Here is a 26,291-nt window from a genome sequence, read left to right on the forward strand (position 1 = left end):
TTTTCTGGACCCTAGTTGGATGACTTAGCACACTGAGGGAATCATGGAAGAATTTTCACCCAAGAAAGTTTGTTTTCTCACTTCAAGGGTCAAGGGCTGACTTCTAATCTACTCCAGGTTTCTAATACCTCTTGGGAGAGACTCATATGTTCCAGGATCTCTATAGGGACTAAACTTTCCTTGGAAGTAGGGAGATTTATTTTCTTTCCTTTGTAAATTTTTCTTGATTAAATTTGGACTGTGTTGTGGAAGCTGGGGGTTCCAGAATGAGAGGCTTCTTAGTGGGAAAAGGAGAGAATAAGTGATCCAGGTCTTCTTGAACTTTATGCTAGTTTTATTGTAGCATCTCATACCCATCTGAGTAGCAAGGTCCCTCAGTGGGAGAGGAAAAGAGCAAGGACCCCAGTTAACTAGAACCATGGACCTGAGGACCAAGACAAATTAGTTTGGTTTCTCACCTGAAGGGTGAGGGAGTGATTTCCAGTTAACTTCAAGTCCTGAAGAGTGTCCTTCCTCCCCATGCTCAGGGAATTCTGGAAGGGAGCCAGATTTCCCTCTAAGAAGAGACACTTGATTCCCTTTTCTATTTCCATGTCCCTTTTTAAAAAACTCTTTCTTGTTAGGATGAATCTTTTTTTTTAAATTATTTATTTTTAGTTTTTAACACTCACTTTTATATGATTTTGAGTCCTAAATTTTCCTCCTTATCCCTTTCCTCCTCCCCAAGACTGCATGCAATCTGATATAGGCTATACATGTACAATCATATTAAGCATATTTCCACATTAGTCATGTTGTGAAAGAAGAATCAGAACAAAAAGGTGAAAACCACAAGAAAGAAAAAAACAACAAAAAAGAGAAAATAATATGCTTTGATCTGCATTCAGACTCCATAGCTCTTTCTCTGGATGTGGATAGCATTTTCCATCATGTCTTTTGGAATTGACTTAGATCATTCATTGTTGAGAAGAGCTAAATCTATCAAGGTCAGTCATCACACAATAGAGCTGTTACTATGTACAATGTTCTCTGGTTCTGCTCACTTCACTCACCATCAGTTCATACAAATCTTTCCTGGTTTTTCTGGAATCTGCCTGCTTATCATTTCTTATGGAATGATAGTATCCATTATATTCATGTACCACAACTTGTTCAGTCATCCCCCAATTAATAGGTATGGGTGAACCTTTTGCAAGCACCAAGACAAGTGGTTTACCTATTAGAATGTGGTAAATGATATCTGTGTGTTAAAATTGTATTGCTATGTATTTGGAAATATGGCAAAATACTAATTACAAAATTTAATTATGAACTATGACATAGACTTTTCCTGAGGCTGTTTAGTACAAAGTGGTAGAGAAGGTATTAAAAAAGCATAAAGCAGAGCCTCCCTAAGTCACTAAAGAATTATCTAAGATTTGGGTGGGACCATGGACATTGCCAAACTGCAGTCCATTAGATTTGCAGAGGAAAATAAATAATAAAACTGAGAGAGGTGGAGTGTAAAGGTAGAGGTAAATTGGGTCAATCAATCATCACATTTCACATGTCCCTGATAAAATTATCAGATGAGATTATACCTTGACTGAATCAACCAGAGGAATGAACAAGGTCTAGATTTTGGCCTGAATTCATCAAAGGTATATCAAGTGGGTTTGACAAGTAATATCATCAGATTGGTTGAGGGACTTGGTCATGCCCTGTGAGGTTTGCTTATCATCAAGCAAGTTGGGAATATGGAACCTTGAAAGAATGGTGATACGGAAGAGAAAAGTTCTAGCTCATCTCTTAAGAATGAATCACTTATGAAGGAAGGGGGAGAGTTTTGACTTTATCTCTGGTGTCAAGTTTGGTCTCCACCTCCTTGACTATGGAAGGATTGAGGGTCAGAGGACTCAAGACTTTTTAATCAGCATCCAAGTTCTATCAGTATGCATGAAAGAACTGTCAGTTTTCATACAGGAACAATGATCAAACTAAACAATACTGAGGAGAGGAAACTTCAAGATTCAATAAGAAGCCCAGCAGAAACTCTAGTTTAGTCTAGAAAGTCATGTCTAGTGGAAAATTCATGAGTAAACCAGAAAGGGAAAAAGAGATTTCTAGCAACTAGGAGCTCTGAATTACCATTCTGCCATGTGTACTTCATACTCTTAAGCCAACTTTCCATTGGATTCTGTTTTTATGGGAGGGAGAGTGTCACAGGTTTTTTGGGGGGGGAGGGGTGGACATTTAGTGCTAAATAATTCTTGCCATACTACATTAATAAACACCTCTTTTTTCTTGGTAATTAATAATCAGATTATTAATTAGACTAGCTAATAATAAATGGAGGTTCTGTAGTTTCTCTCAATAACCAAAGAAGTTTAATGAAGACCCTGAAATTCCCTTGATGAGTGTAAATCAACCCTGATTGGTGGACAGTTAATGAGGAGGTAAATTAGAAGTCTACCTCCTCCTGCTGAGCATATGGCTTAGTCATGCAAAACAGTCTCCTCCAGTAATCTGGACAGGTGAATCTCTCTCCAGTCAGACTACTCTGGTTGGTTTTCCCCTTCATAAGCTGGGATACACTAAACTCTAATGGAGAGATACAAGGGCAGGGCTCTCTTTCTCCAGGGTAAGGATACACATAGACTGGAGTCTTATTATACTCTAAACAGAAGTAAGATCTAGTTGGGTGGGATCCCTGCCCAACACTGAAGAGCATGTTTCTTGGGAACTAGGAATAATCTCATCAATCAGTCATGGCCTTCAGTGACTGACTTTAACAAGAATGAGGAAATTAAAGGGAGAAGTCTGGGTCCCAATTTAATAACTGATTTTTTAATATAATAGTATAATAATAATTTCTCTCAGTTGGGATATAATAAGTTATGACTGGAGATAGAACAAAAGAGTTGACAGAAGAGGATAGTGTAGGATTGAGTTGGTTCACAAATACATGGAGATAGAGATGGGAGAAGAGTGTAGCCAGTGCAGGAATGATGTCCTGGGAAAAAACTGGAGAGATTAAGGAAACAGAGATCACTATGAAGATGGAGAATAATGCTAGGGAGAGATGAAATGACAAAATTACATGGTCAGACAAAGCAATTTCAGAGCTCTTGAACATGGAAGTTGAACACTTGTGGGGGATGGCAAGTTCAAACCTATGTCCCTCATGGTGTATAGCTGACATGGACCAGAGGAGGAAGTAGGTTGAGTATAAAGAATATATAGAGAGAATGAGAAGTAAGTGGATCTGAGGAATCATCCATATATACGTTGAAATCCCCTAGTATCTAGGCAGGAGTTGGGGAAGAGAAAGACCATGAGCCAGGCACCAGACTTATTGAGGAAGGACAGGGAATGTCTCGGGGATTGGTAGATAATCACGATTAGGATCTGGATTGGGTGATAAAGTTGGACCTTATGAACTAAAAAGAGGAGATATTGCTGAGTGGTGGTGGTAGTCCTGAAAGAGTCATGGCCTTAGATATTTTAAAAATGAGTGAGACCCTGGGTCCTATAACTTGTAGCAACCTGGCAGGCTCACATCTACCCATTCCTTGGCCTGGCAGTTGGAATTTGGCCTCCAGGAAGTAATCTTGAGGTGAGACATAATTGGAGGACCCTGGGACCCCATTTTCTTTGGTGCCCTTGAGTTCTTTGGGGCAAGAGTGGCTTTACAGACAAATGGGGTTGTTGTTTTTACTTCAATAAAATGTTTGTGTTCTATACATCAATGACCAAGGAAGGAAACTCATCTATAGTTTGGAGTAAGGAAGCTGGAGACACAGATGTGGCTGGAAAGCTAGGAACCGTCCATGTGCTGACCTCACTCTCTCCTCCCTCAAACCCACTCTAGGTTGGCTTTATAAAAAGTGATTATTGAAAACCAAGGTTGAGAAGTTGAGAGATAAAAATGTCTCCAGCCTGGGGTTAGGCTTTTGCTTCTTCTGGTTCTAGCAACAGGGGCTTCCTCTCTCGGGAAGTACTCTCTCTAGCACTGTTCTTCATCTTCATAGTGATCTCTGTTCCCTCAATCTCTTCAGTGTTTTTTTCCCCAGGACATCATTCCTGCACTGGCTATGCTTATCTTCCCATCCCTATCTCCATGTATTGGTGAACCAACTCAATCCTACACTATCCCCTTCTGTTTACTCCTTTGTTCTATCTCCAGGCATACCTTATTGTATCCCAGTTGAGAAAAATTATTATTATACTATCATATTAATAACCAATTATTAAACTGGGACCCAGGCTTTTCTCTTCAGTTCCTCCTAACTCTCAAAGCTGTTCCCAGTGTTTCAGAGTTCCATATCTGTGATCTTTTGCAAAGGATGGTAGTCTTCCCCAACCTTTCTTCTTTCTGTTTTGAAAAAAAATTCTTTTTATAACTCTTTTAAAAATTAAATTTAACATTTAAATTCTAACATAATTTCTGTTTAAAAATAATTTTTGAGTTTCAAATTCTCTTTCTCCCTCTACTCTCTTCTCTACCCATTGAGAAGGCAAGAAATATAATATTTATTATATACAGTAAGTAATGCAAAATATGTTTCCACATTTGCCATGTTATGGAAGATGGATGGGTGGGCAGGAAGCAAGAAAAATAAAGAGAAAAAAATTCTCCAATCAGCACTGAGAGCCCATCAGTTCTCTTCGTGGAGGTGGATAGCATTTTTCATCATGAATCCTTTGAAATTGTCATGGATGATTGTATTGATCAGTTGCTAATTCTTTCACAGTTGATTTTCATTGCAATCTTGCTAGTATTGTGTATGATATTTTCGTGGTTCTCTTCTCATGATTTCATATGTCTTCTCAGATTTTTCTGAAACCATCTCCATCATTTCTTACAGCACAAAAGCATTCTATCACTTTCTTTTACACTAACTTGTTCAGCCATTCCTCAGTTGATGGGCATTTTTGCCACTACAAAAGAGTTGCTATAAGTATTTTTGCATACATGGGTCTTTTTCCTTTTTCTTTGATCTCTTTGGGATATAGACCTAGTAGTGGTATTGGGTTAAAGGGTATGCACAATTTTATAGCCCTACGGTCATAGTTCCAAATTGCTCTCCAGAATGGTTGGGCTGATTCATAGCTCCACCAACAATGAATTAGTGTACCTATTTTTTCTACATCCCCTCCAACATTTATCATTTTTATTTTTGGTCATTTTGGCCAATTTGATAGGTATAAAAGGGTACTTCAGAGTTGTTTTAATTTGCAATTCTATATTAATTATGTAGAGCATTTTTCAAATGACTATTGAGAGTGCTGATTTCTTCTTTTGAAAACTGCCTGCTCATATCCTTTGTACATTTATCAGTTTGGGAATGGTTCTTATTTTTTTTTCTTTTTGGAAAGGAGAGGTGAGGTAATTGGCGTTAAGTGACTTGCCCAAGGTCTATGGTTCCTGTTTTTATAGATTTGGTTCAGTTTCTTATATTTTTCAGAAATGAGACCTTTATCAAAAAACCCCAAAAACTTGGTGCAAAATTCCCCTTCCAGTTTTCTGCTTTTCTTATTTTGGCTGTGTTAGTTTTGTTTGTACAAACTCTTTTAAACTTACTGTAATACAAGTTATCCATTTTACCTCCCATGATCTTATCTCTTGTTTGATCATGAACTATACCCCTATTCACAGTCAGAGGTTAAGTACCTCTCCGTGGGTCACATGGCTCTTCAGTGTCACTCTGAATCAGTTCATATAAGTCTCTGAATTCTTCATATTCATCCCGACCCATGACACAATAATGTTTTATTCTATTCATGTACCACAATTTGCTTCATCATTCTCTATGTCCTCGGTTTTTGTTGGAAGGGTCTTAGGCTATCTCCTGAAGAGATTCTCCTTTTCTGCAGGAATGGGTTTCCTAATGACTTCAGGGCCAATGGTGATGCTACTGCTGGTGACACTCAGGCCATATTATCGAGCCCAGAACTGAGTATATTTGCTTCCGTACTGGAAGTAGATGTAATGGACTCTTGAAGAGGGGCAATTGCAGAATGTGTAGGAGACCCTTTCCTTTCAGCACCACTCCATTGGTCAATGTACACAGGGGCTGGCTTAAACTCAGACAAGACCTCTCACAATAAGTTACAGATATGGTAGGTGTGACCATAGTCATTTCTGGTGGCAAACCAGTCCTTGATCACAATGTCTAGCTTCACTTTGTCTGTCAATTCTCTCCAATATCCCTCTGCCTTTAGGTCTCCCAGTTGAGACTTGAGGCAGATTCTGGAGAGACATGAGAAGGTTTTCAGTCTCAGGTCTGCTCAGTAGTGGGCTGTGCCCTTCCCCATTGGGGAAGATATAATTTCTGGGCAATTAATCATTTTATTAATCATGCCAGCAGATAATTAATAAAAGGGGTCAATGGCACTCTTGAATGCCAATGACCATAAATATCTCTTTCTAAAACCTAATTAAATCTGGCTGACTAATTGATTTCAATTGATGATGATTATGGGAGGGGGAGGAGCACACCAGGAGGAGTTTACGAGCAATAATTTTAGAAAACTACCCTAAACTCCTTAGGGCCACCTTTTGTACCATGAAAGGTGATCATAGCTAATGTAGCAGTTATACTCTGTGGACCCAAGCTGACTGTAGGAGCAGGAATTAAATCTAAACCTGTGCTACACACATTCATACACATTCTTTCCTTTATTTCCCTTTAGCCAACTTTCTATGATCCTACTTCCATTTCACTGACAAAGTTCTTTAAAAAGTTGGCTATACATGCATTTCTCTTTTCCTTCACCAGACACTTGGAATCTGGCTCATCGCCCACGTCTTTATTGCTTACTCAAAGACTGTCAGTGACCTCATAATGCTTCCCAAACAATGGCTTTAAAATAAATGTCATCATCCTCATTGACTTGTCTATAGCATCGGACACTTTTGACTATTTCTTTCTGGTGGATAGTCTTTGTTCACTTGGCTTCAGAGACACCAGTCTCAGTTTGTTCCCTTCTGACCTTTCTAACGACCCATTCAGCATCTGGAACTCTTCCCAGCTGTTTAAGGTTAGTGTTTTTACCCTTGGTTTTTGTCTTCTCTTTGCACTATCCCCCTAATAATCTCATTCATTCTCATAACTTCAGCTATTGTCAGGATGCAGATGACTCTCAAATCTTTATTTCTATCCCTGATCTCTTCTTGATCTTTATTTCAAGTGCCTACTGGTCATCTCCACATGAAGACACCTATTTAAATGGTAAGATTTACCAACTATCTGAGTCACAAGGTTTAAAGGTAGAAGGATCAATAGAAATCACCTAAGCCCAGACCTTCATTTTGCAGATGAGAAAATTGAAGTCCCTAGTGATTAGGTGTATTGTCCAAGGTCATAGAAGTAGAAATGAATCAAGTCAGGACTGGAAGTAAATTCTTCAACTTCTAAGACTAATTCTCTTTCCTTTTCCCCCCAAACCTATTTCTTCATCTAACTTTGTAATTTCTGTCAATGGCACCACCATTCACACCGGCTGCTATGCTGGAGACCTTATTATAATTTTTAAATTCTTTTTTCCCCCTCAGGCAATGTAGTATAGTGGAATACTTGGCTTCCAGACAGCTTCTTAACTTCTCTGAGCCTTACTTAATAAGTATTTATTAAGCACTTACTATGTATGACAGGAAGTATGTTTCCATATGTAAAATAAGAATGGTAATTCATGTTTTCCCTATCTCACAGGGCTATTGTGCAGAAAGTGCCTTGTAAGGTGCTATATAAAGTGAATCATTACTATTATTTAATCAGTAGTCAAATACTATCAGTTCTTTGTTTTTAAATTTATTTTTTTTTAGTTACATTTTAAGGTCCAAACTATCTCCCTTTATCCCTCCTCACCCACACTAGAGGCCATCACCATTACACACACACACACACACACACACACACACACACACACACACACACACACTCTCTCTCTCTCTCTCTCTCTCTATATATATATATATACACACACATATATGTATACATACATATACACATATACATACATACATATATACACATATATGTATATGAAATATGTATTACATATTTCTATTTATCAGTTCTTTCTCTGGAGGTGGACAGCATCTTCCTTCATAGGTGCTTTGTAATTGATCTGAATATTTATAATACTCAAAATAACTTAGGTGTTCACAATTATTCTTCAAACAATATTGCTATTACTGTATCCAACATTCCCTTGATTATATTTATTTCACTCTTCATTATTCCCTGAAAGTCTCAAGTCCTATCAGTTCTGAACACAACTGACTAGATTAGTGTTGGAAAAAACCTAAGAAATCATCTAGTTTCTTCCCTCCCCCATTTTACAGAAGTAGCATCCTCTCTAGAGCCACTCCCTCAAATCACACTCACATTGGTGGGCCAGGTTGCTAGAGGGCTGCTACTATACCTACTGAGGGAGCAGAATTCTGGAGATAGCACTGAAGATCTGGTTTTCTTGTATTCCCACTAATAAGTTTCCCCACTGATGGCCCTCCCTATTGATGTAACTGGCTTTGAGAAAAGATATTTACTAAGGAGATGTAAAAAGACACTTGTTACAGAAACAGTCCCCAAGCTGGGGATATACTTGGAGCGGGGCATATATTGAGTCCCCAGATAGCCAAGGTCATATAAATAGCAATGTCTCAGGGAGAAAAATTTTCTACTCCTGATAAAGTCTGTTTTTAGCAGTCTTTAGGCAGGATGAAATTTACAAGGAAAGTATTCAATTTATAAGGAAATTCCTCCTGTATGCTGTGGGGGAAGAATTGGTTCTGTACTTTGCTTGAGGGTATCATGGTGCTCTCACAAAAGGCCTTTGGGGAGATTGGGCTCAAACTTAGAAAGCACACAGAACCAAACAGTAAATTAATACCTTCTGGTTACTGTAAGTCCTTTGAAGTACCCCTTAGGTATAGCTCTCTGCTAGGCTTTAAAAGTCATTAGCCACCACTTATCAAGAGACATTGCTACTGATCTGGATGAGAATTCCAGATCTTTCAACTTTTTGAACTTCGCAAAGTCATCATTTATTCAAGGAGAAAGGAATGAAGAAAAACTCTACCCTTCCTCACCACCCCAAACCCCAGGGCAATTTCATCAAAGGAATTCTTACTCACTGAATTGAATCATCACTCAACTCACTGCTAGAAAGCTTATATTTGAACTTGCTTGATGTATATCACAAATGGGCTAAAAGATATGTCTGATTCTTCCAGCCAGTCACAAGACAACTTAGTGAATGTGTGTGTTTGTGTTTGTGCATGCATGTAGCTTCAATCATCTTCATTCAATGATCAAAACACTTTATTCCTTCCAAATTCATCATCTTAACCTTCTTTATCTCTTTGATTCATTTCCTCTAGTTGTCTAAGGCCTTGACTTATACTCTAGACCTAAAATCCAAACTTCCCAGAACAAATCTCCTTAATAAAAGGATCTGTTCTATAAAACTTGGACTCAGTCAAAAGGACCTAGAAGAACCTAGGACCAAGAACCTAGAAGGCCATATGTGGCCTTGAGACTGTATATTCCCCATCCCTGGTATAGGCCTTCTATGACTACATTCAGGGTGAAAACCCCCAGACTTACATAAGCAAGGAAACTGTTGCCGAAAGAAGTAAAACAATTTTTTCAATGTCACACAGATATTCTTTTATAAGACATTTTCATAATAATATTATGGTATCCCTAAGACATGAAATTCTGATATATAAACTATTGTGTTCTTTCAAAATGTCTGGGGAGTTAGATGTTTAAACTCTTTCTTATAGAGAAGAGATAGAAATAGCCATGTGTAGACACTTTAAATGGGCTAAAGAAGTGGGATCTTGATAAATAAAAAAAAAGACCCTTATCACAAGCAGGAGAAAGAACAAAATCTGAAAAGTAATATTTATATAATAGTATTGTCACTGAAGGTGTGCTACCTTTTTATATATCTCAAATATTGACTGGTATTGGATAACCTCTGCTTTAATCTTTTCATTTCAATTTCTTTGGGGTCTTTGTACATTTCCATCACAACTGTGTCCTCTTCAGCAATCTCTCTTCTGAGAAAGATCCAAAATATACCAGAAAAATAACAATTAAATTAGTCTCAGAAAGTTGGCAACATAACTATGGATAGAATTCTATACAAGTGGGTTTCATGCCTTCTTAGTGGAAGATCCCAGCTTCCTTGAAATTTCTCAAAAGCAGATAACTTCTGTAAAAATAGAGCTTTGAAGTGCCTGGGTTCAAATTGCCTTGGTCTTTGGTTCAAATCCAGCGTCATACGCTTAATAGCCATGTGATCCTGATCAAGACACTTATCCTCTGTCAGTCTCAGTTTCCTCTATCTAAAAAGGGGATAATAATAGAATCTACCTCCCAGAATTGCTGGGAGGATCAAATGAGATAATATTTGTAAAGCACTTAACATTGTGCCTGGTACATAGTAGAAATTTAATAAATGTTTGTTTGGTTTTTTTTCCCCTTCACCTTGTACCTGTACCCTGAACTAGTTCCAGGGATGGTTAGGAAAAACTGAAAACTCAGAGAATGACCACCAATTGACTGAACACATTATGGTATGTGAATGTAATGGAATCCTATTGTGATGTAAATAATGATGAAAGTGATAGTTTCAGAAAAACTTGGGAAGACAAAAAGTGAAGTGAGCAGGAGAAAAATTTATATTCTAACAATAACATTGTAAAAATAATTTTGAAAGACAGGAACTCTGATTAATGCAATAATCAATCATGATTCTGGATGGTGGTTGAATGTTATCCGTCTCCTCTTGAAAGAGAAGTGATGGACTACATATACAGAATAAGACACATTTTTAGACATAACCATTATGTGAATTTGTTTTACTTTTCATAAACCTGTGTATCATTCTTCTGTGTTACAAAAATTATATTTTTCATTGAGTAAGGAGAGTGGGAGAAGTCAGAGAGGAGAAAACAAAACAAAACCAACCCAACAACAAACGGTTGATAACTGATTTTTTTAAAAAAAAGATTTTTTAGAAAAGGATCTTTGGGAGCAATTTCAGATGACAATTGTGCGTGTGTGTGTGTGGAGGGGGTTATCTCTGGATTTTGGTAAACTCTCAAAATCCTAATTCCAGAATTATAATTATATTATAACTCCCAGTATGTGTGGGAAAGTGGGAACAGTAAAGGACAAATCTGAGACTCTCTTGAAGACTATAATTCGCTGTGAACGATCCTGGCATCACTTTCTTCTCTACTGAAATTTTGCTGTTATTGGCAAAGCCAATGTGCCAGGTACTCTATCAGAGTTTGTTGGTGAAAACACATCACCAGAGCACGATGTTCTCCAAGGCAATTGGGACCAAAAGCAAAGGAGGAACAATTAAACCATGTGAGCTGCAACATACGAGCAGAAAGTGGAACAAATCTTGGTGTGCCTCTCACCCCGGTTCGGTTCCTGTCTCCGCGAAGTCGTCCCGCTCGAGAGCTCTAGCCACAGCTCACAGGGAACACGACACTCCAAAGAGCGCAGGCACAGGAGCCGTTGCGTAGCTATTCTAACTGAGAACTCAGATTCCCCAAAGTCATACTTACTACATGCCTGCTGCGGAGACATAAGTTGTATTGCTTATGAGAGGAAGACGGGAATGGATTAGATGCTCTTGAGGGTGAGCTCAAATTGAGGATGGAGTGGCTCTGTCCACTTCACAGCCGGCCATGGACCAGCTAGCTCCGCAAGAAAGTCTACAACCTAGGTGCCCAGAGCTCTGCCAGGTACTGTGTAGGATCGACAGAATAAGGGGATTTTGGGGAAATAGCACCTCTCATGTTAAAGCGCTTCACATATATTATTAGCTCATTGGAGGGCCAGGGCCTCTGGGAACTTACAGTCTAGTTTGGAAGACAAGCTTAATAAATGGGAAACAACACAAGACTCCATTTAATTCAACAAACATTAATCGAGTCTCTGTTACCTATGAGGCAGCTTTGTAGGAACTGGGCACAAGCCCCTACATGACCTCAAGTGGCTTGCAATTTAGTAAGAGTGGCTGGAGAAAGCATATAAAGGAAAGAAAATAGAAGCTTAGAATTTAGTAAAAGTGAATTGGATGAAGCATTTTGAATATAAATGAATGAAAAAAGAGAAAATACCTACAGCAAACGTTTAATTGTACACATTGTGTGTGGGTGAGATACACCATTTAGATAAGACACAATTTCTACTCTCCTTGGAGCTTAACTAAACTCTTCTTGAAGTTAACTAAAGACATAGAGAAGTACATAGGAGACATTAACCAGTGGCAGCAGAGATTAGAGTGGGAGTCGTCTCCAATGTCTAATGAAGGAGGAGGTATTAGAGCTGGGGTTTTGAAGAATGGAAAGGATTTTCACAGGTGAGGATGTTCCCCCTTCCAGACCTCTAGGGAACAGTACAATCAAATATACTGGGGATAGGTTCAGATGAGATCAGGAAATGGTCAGAAGACCTCTTTGGCTGGTATGTCATTAGATTTATCTAACATTACATTTAGAGCTATAAGGGGATTTCAGAATTCTAGTCCAACTGGGCTGTGGAGACAGCACTGGATCTGGTCTGGAAGAATTGAGGTCAATTTCAATTTTGGAAACTTATTAGCTTTGTGACTCGACAAATCACTTAACCTTTGCTGCCTTGGTTTCTTCAACTGTAAAATGGGAGCGATAATAGAATCTACCTCCCAGGATTGTTGTGAGGATCAAATGAGATGTTTGTAAAATGCTTTGCAAATCTCCAAGTCTTATTATAAATGCTAGTTATTTTTATTTCAGATAAGCATGGAGCTGAGAGGGTTTTGATGACCACCAGCCTAATGTCACAAGCTTGTGAACAGCAGAGTTCAGATATGAACTAGAGTTTTCTGATTCTAAATCTAGTATTCCTTTTTGAGTGAGTAGGAATTATTTCATTCTTTGTATTTGTATCCTCAATGCCTAAAACAGTACCTAGCACATAGTAGGATCTTAATGCTTATTGACTGACTAACTGAAAAAAATAGATTGGACCATGATGCAGTTTAAATGCCAGGATTAGGAGCTTTTAATTTGTATTCTCTATAGGCAATTCACTCACTGAAAGCGGTATATTATATGCTAGGACCACAAACCACACTGGGACATTTAAAGGATTCAGTCAGAAATTGTCACTTCCTTTTTAGTAGGTGATAATGTAAATAATTATTAAGTGTGGTAGCATCTACTTTTACTCTAACCTACCCGAAGTAACAACAAACACTTTGCACACTCAGTGGCTTTCTGATACCTTCTTCATGTGTTGCATCAACGGAATTCACCGAGAGGAAGATCTGTCCTGTAAACTGCATGTTTACTAATCCCCTTTTCCATAGCTGACTAAGCAGCTTTAGGCCAGCTTAGGATATTGACACTAGTGCTGATGAGCTAGCGTGATTCCTTATTGACAGGTCAGTCAGCCAGTGACAATGAAATACTACATGATTATTTCTGGAGTTCCACTAGTATAAAATTCCTGCATTGTGTATAGACTACATTGATAATAATGTGAAAAGAGCACTCAGAGAGGACTTCATGAAGAATGCAGAAGTTAAGCTGGATCTGGAAGATTGGGTAAGATCTGGAGACAGAAAGGAGAAGGCAGAGTATTGCAGGTGAGAAAGAACAAAAAGAAGCCAAAAGACAGGCATATGTAAGCACTTGGCCCACATCCAAGAGACCAAACTAGTTAAAGCAGGAGATGTGCTGGAGAATTGGAAGAAATAATGTTGGGTGGGCAAGGTCTGGAAAACTGGGCAGAGATTTAAGATTTTAAACAGCAGGAAATAGGAAAAGTGGAAATCGTTTGAGCAAAGGAGTGACATCATGAAAGATGTTTAAGGAAGATAAATCTGGCAGTGTATGGGATGATTTAAAAGAGGGATGCTTTTTTTGTGTGTTATGGAAGCCTATAGATTATCTCAGAAGTAGCATTTAAAAAATCATAATCGAAGGAAATGCCAGCTTTCAGTTGTTGTTTTCAATCGTGTCTGACTCCTTGTGACCCCCTTCAGGGTTTTCCTGAAAAAAATACTAGAATGGTATGCCATTTCCTTCTCCAGCTCATTTTACAGATGAGGAAACTGAGGCAATCAGGGTTAAGTGACTTGCCCAGGGTCAGCCAGCTAATAAGGGTCTGAGGCCAGATTTAAGCTCAGGAAGATGCATCTTCCTTTTTCCAGGCCCAGCGCTATATCCATTGTTCAACAAAGCAGTCCTGTGACTTATTTGATGATGTAGTAATAGCAACTGGTAAAGTCAGGACTGGATTCAGGTCATCTGAGAACCTAACCTATCATTTTTTTCCCCAGTATACCACGATGTTGTCTTTAGCTTCTAAACGGCTTTGGGAAATATAAGAAACTTTCTTCTCTTTCTGCCCTTACCTCCTCCTCATCTTTCCATGATCTCCACCTCCCACCAACCTGCTCCTTTCTTTGGATGATGTCTCTGTGCTCTCAGATCTCATCATGTGAGTGGTAACTTGGTGGTAAGGCTGATTGGTGATACGTGATTCAGTCAGAAATCAAACTTTCCAACACACAACACTTTAATTTATTCATTTTTATTAATTCTATCTTCTAAAAATAACATCATACTACTGACCAGGAGGATACAAACTTGAGACTTGTTCCTCCAGAGATAGCACTGGATTCATCCACTCCTTACAGATCAAGGGAGGGGAAATTCCAGCTTGGAGCTGGATATCTGACCCTCAGGTACGTTTTACTGCACCTGCAAAGCAAGTATTAAGAGGTGATATCTAAATTTATGCTTATATGTGCAAAACTAAACATGCCTTTTAAGCTCTATTGGAAACATTCTAAAAGGCTACAACATGTCATAATATATCAAGCAGTTTATGTATCTCCATCTCTGTTTCTGTTCTTTTCTTTTCGTATTGCTAGCTTGGCATTCAGGATCTTCCAATCTGATTCCAGTCTATCTATTCAACCCAATATCTCACTGCTCTTCTCCATCAACCATATGGTTCAATCTGACTAGTCTATCCTTCAATACACAATACACCCTTCCACCTTAATTCATATTGTTGTCCTTGACAGTGTTCTCTATACTTCATTAATATCTAAGACAATGCAGTCAAACTCAAAGAGAAACATCCTTGTTTGCCACCCATTGATTTAGAAAGCCACACATTAGCATTACCTATGTTGTTTTATATTTTTATTTACTTTGTTAAGCATTTCTGAATTACATTTTAATCTGCTTCCTCACTTGGATTGCAGATTTTGATACCTCCGATCTAAGACTTACCTTTTGTTTGACTGACTTGATTCAGTTGCTCCCTCCCCCTCCAAAGAAACCACTGCAGGTATCACTCAAATGTCATTCACCATATTGCATTGCCATTTAAAAATGTAGATGAGTCTCCTGAGTAGATTCTAAGATGGGTAAGGTCAATTAGAAATTAAAGGATGCCCCTCAATTGGGGAATGGCTGAGCAAGTTGTGGTATGTGATTATGATGGAATACTATTGTACTATAAGAAATGATGAACAGGATGCTCTCAGAAAAGCCTGAAAAGACTTGCAAGGGCTGATGCAAAGTGAAAAATATACTTTGTACAAAATAATAACAATATTGTAAGATGATCAGCTATGAATGACTTATTCTCAGCAATACAATGATTCAAGACACCTTTGAAGTACTTAAGGTGAAAAATGCTATCCATCTCCAGAGAAAGAACTGATGGTATTGGATACAGATCAAAGCATACTTTTTTAAACTTTATTTTTCTTGAGTTTTTTTCTTTTGTCTATGTTGTCTCTCACAACTGTATGACTATGCATGTGTAACCTATACTGAACTGCTTACCTTCTCAGTGAGGAGGGATGGGTAAAGACAAACGTAAAAAATTGTTTTTACATGTAACTGGGGCAAAATAAGTAAATAAATAAATGAAAGAATGCATGAATGAATAAATAAATAAAAATAAATCCCCAAAGACCCTCCTGGGGGCCAGAACTCTCCTAAAAGTTTGTATCACTATTTCTTTTCCTGGAATTCAGAGATCCTGGGTGCTTCGTTGACAAAGCCCCTCCTTCTTCTCCTAGTTCAGAAAATGGAAGAGATTGATAGAAGCCCCCTTTTTACTATTTATTACAATAAAATTGCCAATGACCAATTTCCAAACAAGTTGTGTTCTAAAATCCCGTTTACAAATTGGTTGTTTGCATGGCAAAGCACATTTTCACATAGAAACAATGTTATAAATACTGATTAAGTGTACACCAGCTAAGATTTCTACTGGAAATTTTGATATCACCTTTTCATATGCCCTGAAACCTAGGCAGTATCTAACTAATCTTCATCCTCAGGCAAGACTTCAACTGGTTGGCTAGTTTTTTGGTTGGCAACTTTGAGAGAAGCATCATTAAAATGACCCATCTCCTGATTATATGTTAAGGAAAAATTTAATCCAGGAGAGATTTCTCAATTTCATTATCCTGGGCCATTTTCCTAGTGAGAGAAAAAACTTTGGAGAATCTCGATAGAATGCATCAGACTCTATTTGAGTGCCCCACATAGAAAAAAATATCTGTTTTGCAATTGCCCACCCTGGAACCATGAACTACCTGTAACAGACTCTTCCTGAGATGCAGTCTTGGTAACAGTATTAGATTCAGGGGAAAGCTCTTCCTTCCAGTCTGTTTTGGACATTGTATTTTCTCTCTAAATATGAACAAAAACAGAGAAAAAAGAATTTTTTTCATAAAACTTATACTTTATGAACTATTCCCATATTGCATGTCATACAAAATTTGAGAACTTCAGCATTATCCATCTGAAATGTTGCTTATTTATAGTTTTTCATTTTCACCAGAAGAGAAGCCAAGACATGTCTCCCATCTCTTTTTCCCTAACCAAATCCTCTCATCCTTCCACATTCAGTTCAGACTTCATCTGCTTCTTGAAGTCTTCTCTGATCATTTCAGTCTACAGTAATTTTCTTCATCCTTTGAACTAATTTTTGGACATCTATAGTAGCCATTTGGTAATTTGTCATGTACTTTCTTTCATGTTATTTATTATTGTACATGTGTTATATCTCATTTTCTCAATGTGACCATAAATTCAAAGAGTCTATCTTATACATGTAATCTATGAGTATCTAGTGCAGTGCTACATGTTATATAGCAGGTAATATTTGTTGGAGGAAAGAAGAAATAACTCCTAGACATTTCTCTTCATCCTCTTTATTCCAATAGCTACCAATTTCTGTTGGTTCTTCCTCTTAAATATGTCAGATTTGCTCTTTATGCTCTAGTTCCATTGCCACCCCATTCACACTTACATTACAACATGCCTCTGACATGTTTTCCCTGTCTCTCATGTGTCTCCTCTTTGAAGTCCTGTGTGTTCCTGCTACATTAATCTTTTTAAAACACCACTTTCATCATTCCACTTATTATCTAGCACATATACATGAATAAAGGAATTGGATCTGAGATTTTATTGGCATAGGGAACCCTTAGTGTTGGAACTCTTTACATCCCTGCAGATCACCCTACAGAGATGACTGAAGTATAGAAAAGTCAACTGACTGGCTCAGGGTCATATAGCTATTAAATTGTGAGAGTGGGATTTGAAGCTAGTTTTTCCTGACTTTATGGCCTACACTATGGCATACTGATTCTCTAGACTACTATTATCAAGTCTGAAGCCATCTTGAAAACTTTTCAATCAAGTCACACCTCCTGCATTTCCCAGTTTTCTTCAGCTAGAATCTTGATTGCATATTTAGTTCAATACCTTCCTTTTAAGAGTGATGAATCAAGGCCCAGGTGAGATTAAATGACTCATCCGAATTCGAATTCAAACCCAGGCCCTTTGGCTCCGTCTAAATTAAGGGTTCTTTCCATTACATCATATTATCTTAATTAAGTTTAGGTTAGTCTTCTCACTGTTCCTTCCCCACAAAATTATAATTGTTACTTCAGTGTTCCTCTATTTCATACATCTTTCTTCTTCTCTTCCTACTCAAAAAACTTATGCATCCATGAAGGTCTAATCTCAAGTCCCATATCCCCAGAAGCTTTTCCCAATTCACTGACTGCTAGTACAATTATTGCATGAGATTCAACTCCCCAGTTAGATTATAAGTTCCTTGAAGTCAGACACTAAACCATATATTATTTTTTTTCGTAGTACCTAGCTCAGGTTTGATCACATAGTGAACACTAAGTATAAATGCTTGTTATACTATTTTTCTCATCATTAGAAAAGAAAAATTCTTAATTAAAATATGTATTTACTTTATCCATCATATTATTTGGTGTTATATTTTATTCATACCAAAGTTGTTTGATATAGACTTTAATTTGTCTGAAAATTCATTTAACTTTTTTAGCATCCACCTGCCATATATACAAGTTCTACAATACTGATTGTCTCCATCTTGTGTCATCTTTTGCCATTTGCTAGGTATGAAGTGAAACCTCAGAATTGTTCTGATTTGCATTTCTCTTAATAGAGAGAAAAGCTTTTGAATGATAATAATTTCACTATCCTGCCTATATCTCATTCATTTCTGTGAGGTTGGGGAAAAGACTGTATTAAATAGAACAGGATTTTCTTTTAGATCTTTGCTCTTTTCATGTTATTTATACAGTTTTTTCCTATTTTCCCTCATAGTTTCCATCTCAAAATAGGATCAAGGAAGAGTATTATTTGGAGGTCAAAACCAGTTTTAGTGATAACCCTTACTTATTTTAGAGAAAACTCATATATCTCAACACTCTAACAAAAAATTATGCCAATATACATGTAAATTTTTGATGTTAATAGATGACTTCAGGAAGAAAAGCTGACTATTAAAATGGTGGAGGAAAGGTTCCATTTCTGCTAGTATTTTTAAAAAAATATTCACATCAGGGCTTAATAATGACTCATCTATTTCTTCAAGAGGGGGTAATTTCAGGGCTCCAAACTTTTCCGGCCATGAGCGAGGTCTCTGTTCTGGATAAGTCTCCATAACTGTTTTCTAGAAAGAAAAAAAATCAATTAGTGGTTTAATATCTTGCTCTCTTTTGAAGTTAGAGTTCCTAGGTATTTGTATATAAACTTCTGAGTCATAAAACTTAGTTGCCTTATTAGATTTATAGTAGGATCTAGATTATAAATAAAAACAATAACATGCCAAATAGCAAGGAATTTCCATTCAGTAAAGAAAGGCAACAAGGTAGAGCGGGAAAAGAATTGGAGTAGGAATCGTTAAACCTGGGTTCTAGCCCTAGTTATGCCAACTATGGATCCTTAAGATAATAACTTTCATCTCTCTGAGTCCCCATTATTATATTTATTTTTAAAAGGGGGTAGGGAAGACAGATTAGGGTAGGAGAATAATATCTTTATGTTCCTTACCTTATAGTACTGTTGAGTTAATGATTAAATGAAAAAATTGTGATTTTTAAACTGTAAAACACTCTACGAACGTAAGGTATTAAATTTCAGGTAGCCTAAATAGTACCTTGTACATAGTAGTTCTACAGTAAATGTTGGCTGACTGACTGACTGACTGAATGAGAATAATATTGCTCTTAGGTAAATACTTGGCATTAGAACTTCCAACTTTTCAAGATGATAAAAAACCTATTTTTAAAAATTTAATTTGAAGTCCTATAGTTAAGGCATCATCAGGTCATCTTTCATATAACCATAAGATTTCAGAGTTGGGAAGAAGCTCAGTGGCAACTAAGTCCAAAACTTACCTGAAAAAGAACTCCTGTTCCAACAGACCTGATAAGTAGTCATCCAACCTCTGCCTGAAATCCTCCAATAAAGGGAAACCCATTACTTCCTCCAGTAGATCAATATACTTTGGAACAAGTCTGCCTAAATTTGCATCTTTGAATTTGTACCCATTACTCATTACTTTTCCTTCTGTAGCCAAATTAAATGCAGTACAGACTAGGATCTATTAAACACTTTAACACAGTGGTCCCCAGACCTTGTGTAACATCAGAAAAACATTTGGAGTACCCCCTCCCCAGTATTGTATACACTTGCTTATTTGTAAAATATAACACAAATTTACTATAGTACTATGTACTAATAATTATGTACATTATAAAACATATAAAAATAGAAATAAAAAGTGATGAGAAGAAGATAAAGTAATATTTGGTTCTAGAATCAATGGAGAGCTACTGGGATTTAGTGAGTAGCAGAATGAGATAGACAGACCTTTGCTTTAAGAAAATCACTCTGGAAGCTGAGTGAGAAAAGATGATGCAGCAAGACCAGTTAGGAAGCTATGGCAACAGTTTAGTTGAGAGAAGAGTCAGACCTAAATGAGGGCAGTAGCTGTGGGAACAGGGAGCTGGGGACAGATGTGACAGAAGTGGAAGTAGAATGGCAAGATCTGGTAACTGACTAGCTATTTATGTGGGATGAGCATAGAGTGGAATAAACATCTAGGGAATTGAAATGATGTTGGTGCTCTTAACAGCAATAGGAGAATCTGGAATACGGGCAGGAAGAACGTCAATGTAGTAATAACATGTGCCGTCGGTTATCACTACCTACCTATGCCTGTGTGCCCTAGGTGTCTCACTTCTATCCTATGCAGAAAGAGAGGAGGTAGCATTCTTACTTACCAGTTGCTGACCCCAAGTGCAGAGGTCGCTCCCTAAGAAGCACCTGCTGCAGTCACCAGGTGATCTGGTGACAGGGAGTAGAGAATTTTCCCAATGGAAACTATGCAGGTCCTGGGGGTAGCAGTTAGTTTAGTTTATAGCTGCTATAAGGGACTGATACCTGGTACAGTAAGACATTTGCATAGCAGAAGGGAGGATGATACCCGGTTGGCAAGTAGAGAAGTGATGGGGAATAAGAGTGTGTATTGTGTTGGATGTGATTTGGCTTCCTACCCTCTGATTGGTTGATCACACAGCCATCAGAGACAGGTTGACTCCACTTTGATCCCCACTTCCATCAGTCATGGCCCTTGACTTAATGACCACAGTTCTAAAGGGTGAAAATTAAAATGAACAATGAGTAAAGAAAGGGGAGCAAGGTAGAGAAGCTTGCTAAGAGCATCCTCAAGCAAAGGGGAAGATTCCCATTGGTTGTGAAGTGTGACTTGTGGGAAGATAGGACTCCGTAATAATGGAAGAGTAATCCCAGATTTGGGAAGAGAAACTGAATGCTGATGTGATGGGCAATATAAATCTCAGTTGTGGGCTGCTACAAATTTATGGAGGTATGCAGGCTACCCCAAAGCAGGTCACCATGTCAATCTCTTCCTATCATGAGTTTTCTACTCTGTTTTCTGGGGATTATGGGCAGTCTGAAAAAAACCTTATATTTTCTTGAATTCAGATACATTTTGGTGCTCAGAATATAAAAGAGAAAAAAAAACAAGTGTAACTGGCCTTTTAAAAATTGCCAGTATTCCTTTATTTGGAGTCACAATTAGAGGAATGCTAATAGATAAGTGTAGATTTCCTGAACTGCATGGGCAAGGAAAGGGTATGGGGGGGGGGGGGAGGGGACCTGTATTTGAGCTAAAAAAGTATTAGGGAGATTAACTGATCTTTTACATTCTATAGTATAACTTAGTCAGAGGGCTGATTACTGATGGGATAAGCCTGGATCATTCTAAAATGAAAAGTTCAGATGAAATTTCCCAGCATATCATAGACATTTCCTTGATATTTTTGATATTTCTTACCGATCCATTTAGGTTGTTTTGTTGTTTTTTTTTAAATCTAGTCCCATGACTTCATCAGTGGATGAAGAAAACTTCAACCCTAATGAAGACTGGCAGCTTCTAAAATGTGACTCGAAGCTTCTAAAATGTATAGTCTGAAAGATATGCTTGAGAGCACTGAGAAATTAACGGATTTTTTCCATGGTTTTAACAGCCACAATGAATCAGAGACAAGAGCTGAGGTCTGGAGTTTTCCTGATTAGAAGGCTGGTCCACTCTCCTCTTTGTCTCTAGATTAGTAGTCATAAGTTAATTACTTTCCAATTTATTCATGATTAAATGAACAAATGCTCTGAAGTAAGTTTTTAATGGAATACTTTTGCAGCTCAGTTGAATGTGCCTGGAAGAGTCTGGCTACCTCTCTTATGCTATCAATATCTGGGACCTCTGGTCAGATATTGGTGGCCACCACGTTAGGTAAGGCAACGGTTTTGGAAGGAAAGAATAACTCTTAAGAGTTATTCCTGACATGCATTTTTTTTTTAAAAGTGCTTTGTACGTAGTTGCTGCTCAACAAATATTTGATAAATATTCAGCTTCCTTTTCTGTTATCTTCCTCATTAGACTAAGTTCCTTGAATTCCTCGAAAAATTTGCTAGAAAGTCTATAAAATATCTATAAAACTGGGGCTATCTGCATGTAAATAATGATGATGATGATAGCTAGTATTTCTATAGTGCTTCCTCTATGCCAAACATTGTGCTCAGCTCTTTACAGATATCTCATTTGATTCTCACAACAATACCAGGAAGAAGGTGCTATTGTTATTCCCATTTTTCAGATGAGAAAACTGAGATAATAGAAATTAATTGACTTGGCCAAGGCTACACAGCTCATTAGTTCTAAGGTCACACTGGAATTCAGGTCTTCCTAAGAGCATGCCCACAGCTCTACTGCACTACCTAGGTGCTTTTAACATTGAGTTGCTAAAATATTAAAAAATGAAATTTGCCACCTTGATAAATTTACATACTGATTATGAAAGGCAGCAGACAAGTAAGCAAATGTTCAGTCTCTGTGACATAATAATGATGCGATAAACAACGCATGAGATGAAATAAGCAAAGAATCACACAGAATTAGGGTGAAGAAACATTCTACTTGGATTTAATCTAGACCAAGGCAATTCAAGTAAATAGAAAAAAAACCATTTCTGGGAGAAGAAAAAATTTAAGGTGACTAGCTCTGTTACCTTTATGAAAGACATCACATTCCTAATTCAAAACTTCAGTGGAACTCTGTGGTTTTAATTTATAGATGTAAGAATGATACCTGACCAAAGAAAGGGATTCAGTATTTCAATTTTGCCTCAATCCCCAAAATAGTTTTGTTCAGGGAAAGAAATATGGCATGAGTAAAAGCACAAAATAATTATTTTTCTAGAAGTTCAAGTATAGATAGGGGCAGCATGATCTAGTGTTCATAGGGACAGTCCCTGGAGTCAGGAAGCTGAGATTTCTAGTGCTGCTGATGACACATATTGACTGTGAACATGGACAAGCCATTTAAACTCTCAGTGTCCCAAGGCAACTTTCTAAGACATTGAGTTAAAGGTGAATGGAAGATCTGCATAAGAGGAAGGAGTTTCCATGATGAGAGATACTTCCAAGGATGAAATAAAAAATCAGGACTGAAAACAACAACAATAGAAAAACCCAATTTATTTGCTATGAGTATTAGCATACTGAGAAGTTGAACCAAAAGACTTTGACCTCTGAGAAGCTAAGATATCCTATATCTAAAATGTAAAGATGTTTACTGAAAGAAGGAAATCAGAGTAAAACAAATAACTTTTCCACCTGAAAGCTTATTATAAACAGAAAGACACCTATGATCTCTTGTTATTAGGTGCTACAAAAGTTCTAATAAGATGTAGATATAAAGTCAAGGAAAACACCAACTACTTTCAATGAAGGGCTCAGGAAAGGTCCTACTTATTCAAGAGTACTTTGTAAACTAAAGAGTCATATCAAGAACATTGTGGTGCAATGAAAACAATGCTGGAAGTGGGTTTTGATTTAAAGGACCTGGTTCAGATCCCACCTCTTTTACTTACTATGTGATTTTTGAGAAATCAGTTTATCCATCTGACCTTTACTTTCCTCATCTGTAAAATCTGAGGACTGGACCAGATGACTGCTAAGGTTTTTTGCAGTTCTCAAATTCTGATCTTATGAAATATAAGGTATAATTATACAAAATATTATGACTTTTGCTTTTACTTTTTCTAGATGAGGCTCCAACACCAATACCACTAAAATAAGTTATATATTAAAATTTCCTTGCAAAATCCAAGGGGATTAAATATAGTAACATCTATAAATTAAAAAAGGAAAAAAGGGATATTGAATACTTCAAGAAAAACCCCTTGATTCTTAAACACATAAAATCGTGACATGCAATAAGAATTGAGTTTGTTGTTGGGCAATAAAGTTGTTGCTGAAACTAGTGAAGATAACTCACTTTTTTATACTCTTCATGTGCTTTCTGGAATTGAATTTCCTCTGCTTTCAGTTTTTGTGCGATTTCCAGTTTCAAAAGGCTTTCCATTTTCTCCTCACTCAGCCGAAGCTGCTCTAGCATTCTCTATTGTTGCAAAAAGCCAAATACCAGAAATTGAACAATTAGATTAGCTGTTAATAAAATCTGTGGCTTTGATGGAACTGAAAAATCCCAGGAGGGGAAGTGGGGAGGGGAGGGAAGAGGGAATCATATATCCCAATAAAGCACTCTGAGTTTATGACTTTAAGCTCTTTGCAGTAGGTGGTTGACAATCCATTAACCATAAGGTTTCTGAAATCAGATGCTTAGTCTCTCAACTTATGTTGCAAATCCCTGACTTTGGAGATTTCTGCAACCAAAGTACTTTTGAGAATTGAGTTGGGACTGAAAAATTAATTCTATCCTGAAGCTGCCCTGCTGATGGTCTCTCTGAGATTGAGCCCAGATCCCCTGAAACAGGGTATAGAGAGGAGATCTGGACAATCCTAGGGCCCTTTTATAGATGCAATTAGTCCAGGGAATCCTGAAAATCAATAGTGAAATGGATCCTGTATACACATACCTGATGATTTGCATAAATTTGTCTCCTGTATTCATAGATCCAAAATGCCAGGTACTCTATTGGATCCGATGGTTGATGCTGAACCAGCTTAGCAAGGCCCCGAACTAAACATGTTCCCAAGCACTTTTTCAGGTAGTCAGATTCCAAATACATTTCCTTTAAAAAAAATACCAGTATAGAGGCACATTATTTCAATCACAGACCAAATTTTTAAATGGAAATATTATAATCACCCATAGGTTTATGATAGACACCAGACCTTCTTAGATTCTTAACCTCACTCCTATCTCCATATTTAAAAAACTTCATAAATGTTGGCAACAATGAATATGCTGAAATGTTCTGCGTATATTCTCCCTCTCTCCCCTCCTTCCCCACTACCCAGTTTAAATGATCTGAAGCTGGGCTAATGAAACTTTGATAAAGTCATCAAGGCAGACAGAATTTCTATTTATTCAAGGTAAGAAGATAGTTTGGGCTTCCAGTAGAACCGTCTTACCACCGGCCTTTCACCCTCAGGTGAAGAGGACGTCTCCGGACTTTCACCCTCAGGTGGGGAGAACATCTCCGAGCAAGCAGACAGTTTCCAGCAGGAGTTCTGTCTTCATCCAACTAGCTGTGGTATTGTGATGTAGGTGCCTACTGCCTCATGTCATAAGGGCTTTACTCATTGGAAAGAATCTCAGATTGTTTCAGAAATAGAATGCTGAAGGGTCACTAGACAGCAACATCTTTAAAATAATAACCCAGGAAAGGAAGAAAAAGCCTGAGGAGTGAGGAGTCTGAGTACCTGGGGTTAAAAAATCTGGCTCTTACAATTTATGACTTGCATGACCTTAAGCATATGAGTTATCATCTCCAGGCCTTGGTGTCCTTTTCTGTAGAATGAAGGGTTTGCACTTTGAGGACTCTTGAGGTTCCTTATAGCTCCTAATCTGAATATAAATACTTGTGGCTTAATATAAATACTAAATATGTGTGGTTTAATAAATGCTTGTTGGCTGATTCCTCTCAGCCAGGGACATCTACATTCAGAGGCAAACCAATAAAAGTCATGTCCATTCACTGGGTCCTTTTCATGCTACATCTCAGGAATCTGGGAGCTGCCTGGAGGTCAACTGTACTGCCTTGATGCTTTGTTCCCTGTGGGTCATAGGTCCCTCAATCTTCCCCATGGTCAGCCATGGTATGCAATAGAGTACTGGATCAGGTTGATCCTAGTTCTGTCATTCAATTCCATTCAATAAACATTTATTAAGTGCTTACTCTGTTTTATGCACTGTGCTAAGGTCTGTGACCTTAGCCACATCCTCTTTGGGCCTTCATTTTCTCACTTACAAAATGTTAAAACTGGGCATTAGATTGGATGAAACTCTGTAGAAGTCAACTACAAATCTTTTGATTTCTGTGAGCTCAGACTACTTAAAGACTACTCCAAGTTCTTTTGTTTCTTCCCAATT

The 26,291-nt window shown here is 37.7% G+C and overlaps 2 protein-coding genes across 3 annotated transcripts in view; one reads left to right on the forward strand and one right to left on the reverse strand.

Annotated features, from left to right (window-relative positions):
- Positions 1-6,896: 6,896 nt before the first annotated feature.
- The window catches only part of DYDC1 (DPY30 domain containing 1), a 38,760-nt gene continuing 19,365 nt past the window's right edge, over positions 6,897-26,291 (forward strand). Inside the window, exon 1 of one of the 2 annotated variants that reach the window (XM_072627981.1) lies at positions 6,897-7,023. The gene's annotated coding sequence lies outside the window, so the exon portion shown is untranslated. Of the gene's footprint in view, positions 7,024-25,372; positions 25,463-26,291 lie in introns of those variants that run through there. The other variant, XM_072627982.1, reaches the window with a different exon arrangement.
- LOC140517084 (DPY30 domain-containing protein 2-like) lies at positions 14,582-25,411 on the reverse strand. The gene is made up of 6 exons (XM_072627979.1): positions 25,331-25,411; positions 24,832-24,987; positions 24,231-24,353; positions 18,924-19,037; positions 16,630-16,726; positions 14,582-14,767 (listed from the first exon to the last, which is right to left on the reverse strand). The coding sequence occupies exons 1-6, from the start codon at positions 25,394-25,396 to the stop codon at positions 14,748-14,750; spliced, it is 576 nt and encodes a 191-aa protein (XP_072484080.1). The 5' UTR covers positions 25,397-25,411; the 3' UTR covers positions 14,582-14,747.

The sequence above is a fragment of the Notamacropus eugenii genome, chromosome 1 (genome assembly GCF_028372415.1).
Source record: "Notamacropus eugenii isolate mMacEug1 chromosome 1, mMacEug1.pri_v2, whole genome shotgun sequence".
NCBI lineage: Eukaryota > Metazoa > Chordata > Mammalia > Diprotodontia > Macropodidae > Notamacropus > Notamacropus eugenii.

Bases quoted from the DNA above. Each gene is read 5' to 3' on its own strand.
- LOC140517084 (XM_072627979.1), bottom strand. From the start codon at position 25,396: ATGTTCTCCCCACCTGAGGGTGAAAGTCCGGAGACGTCCTCTTCACCT. The intron at 16,727-18,923 runs GTGAATATTTTT...GTTCATATTTAG, and splicing joins AGTCATTATTAAGCCCTGAT to AGAGAAAATACAATGTCCAA. The intron at 14,768-16,629 runs GTAGTTCATGGT...CTTGCTTTGCAG, and splicing joins TCAGGAAGAGTCTGTTACAG to GTGCAGTAAAACGTACCTGA.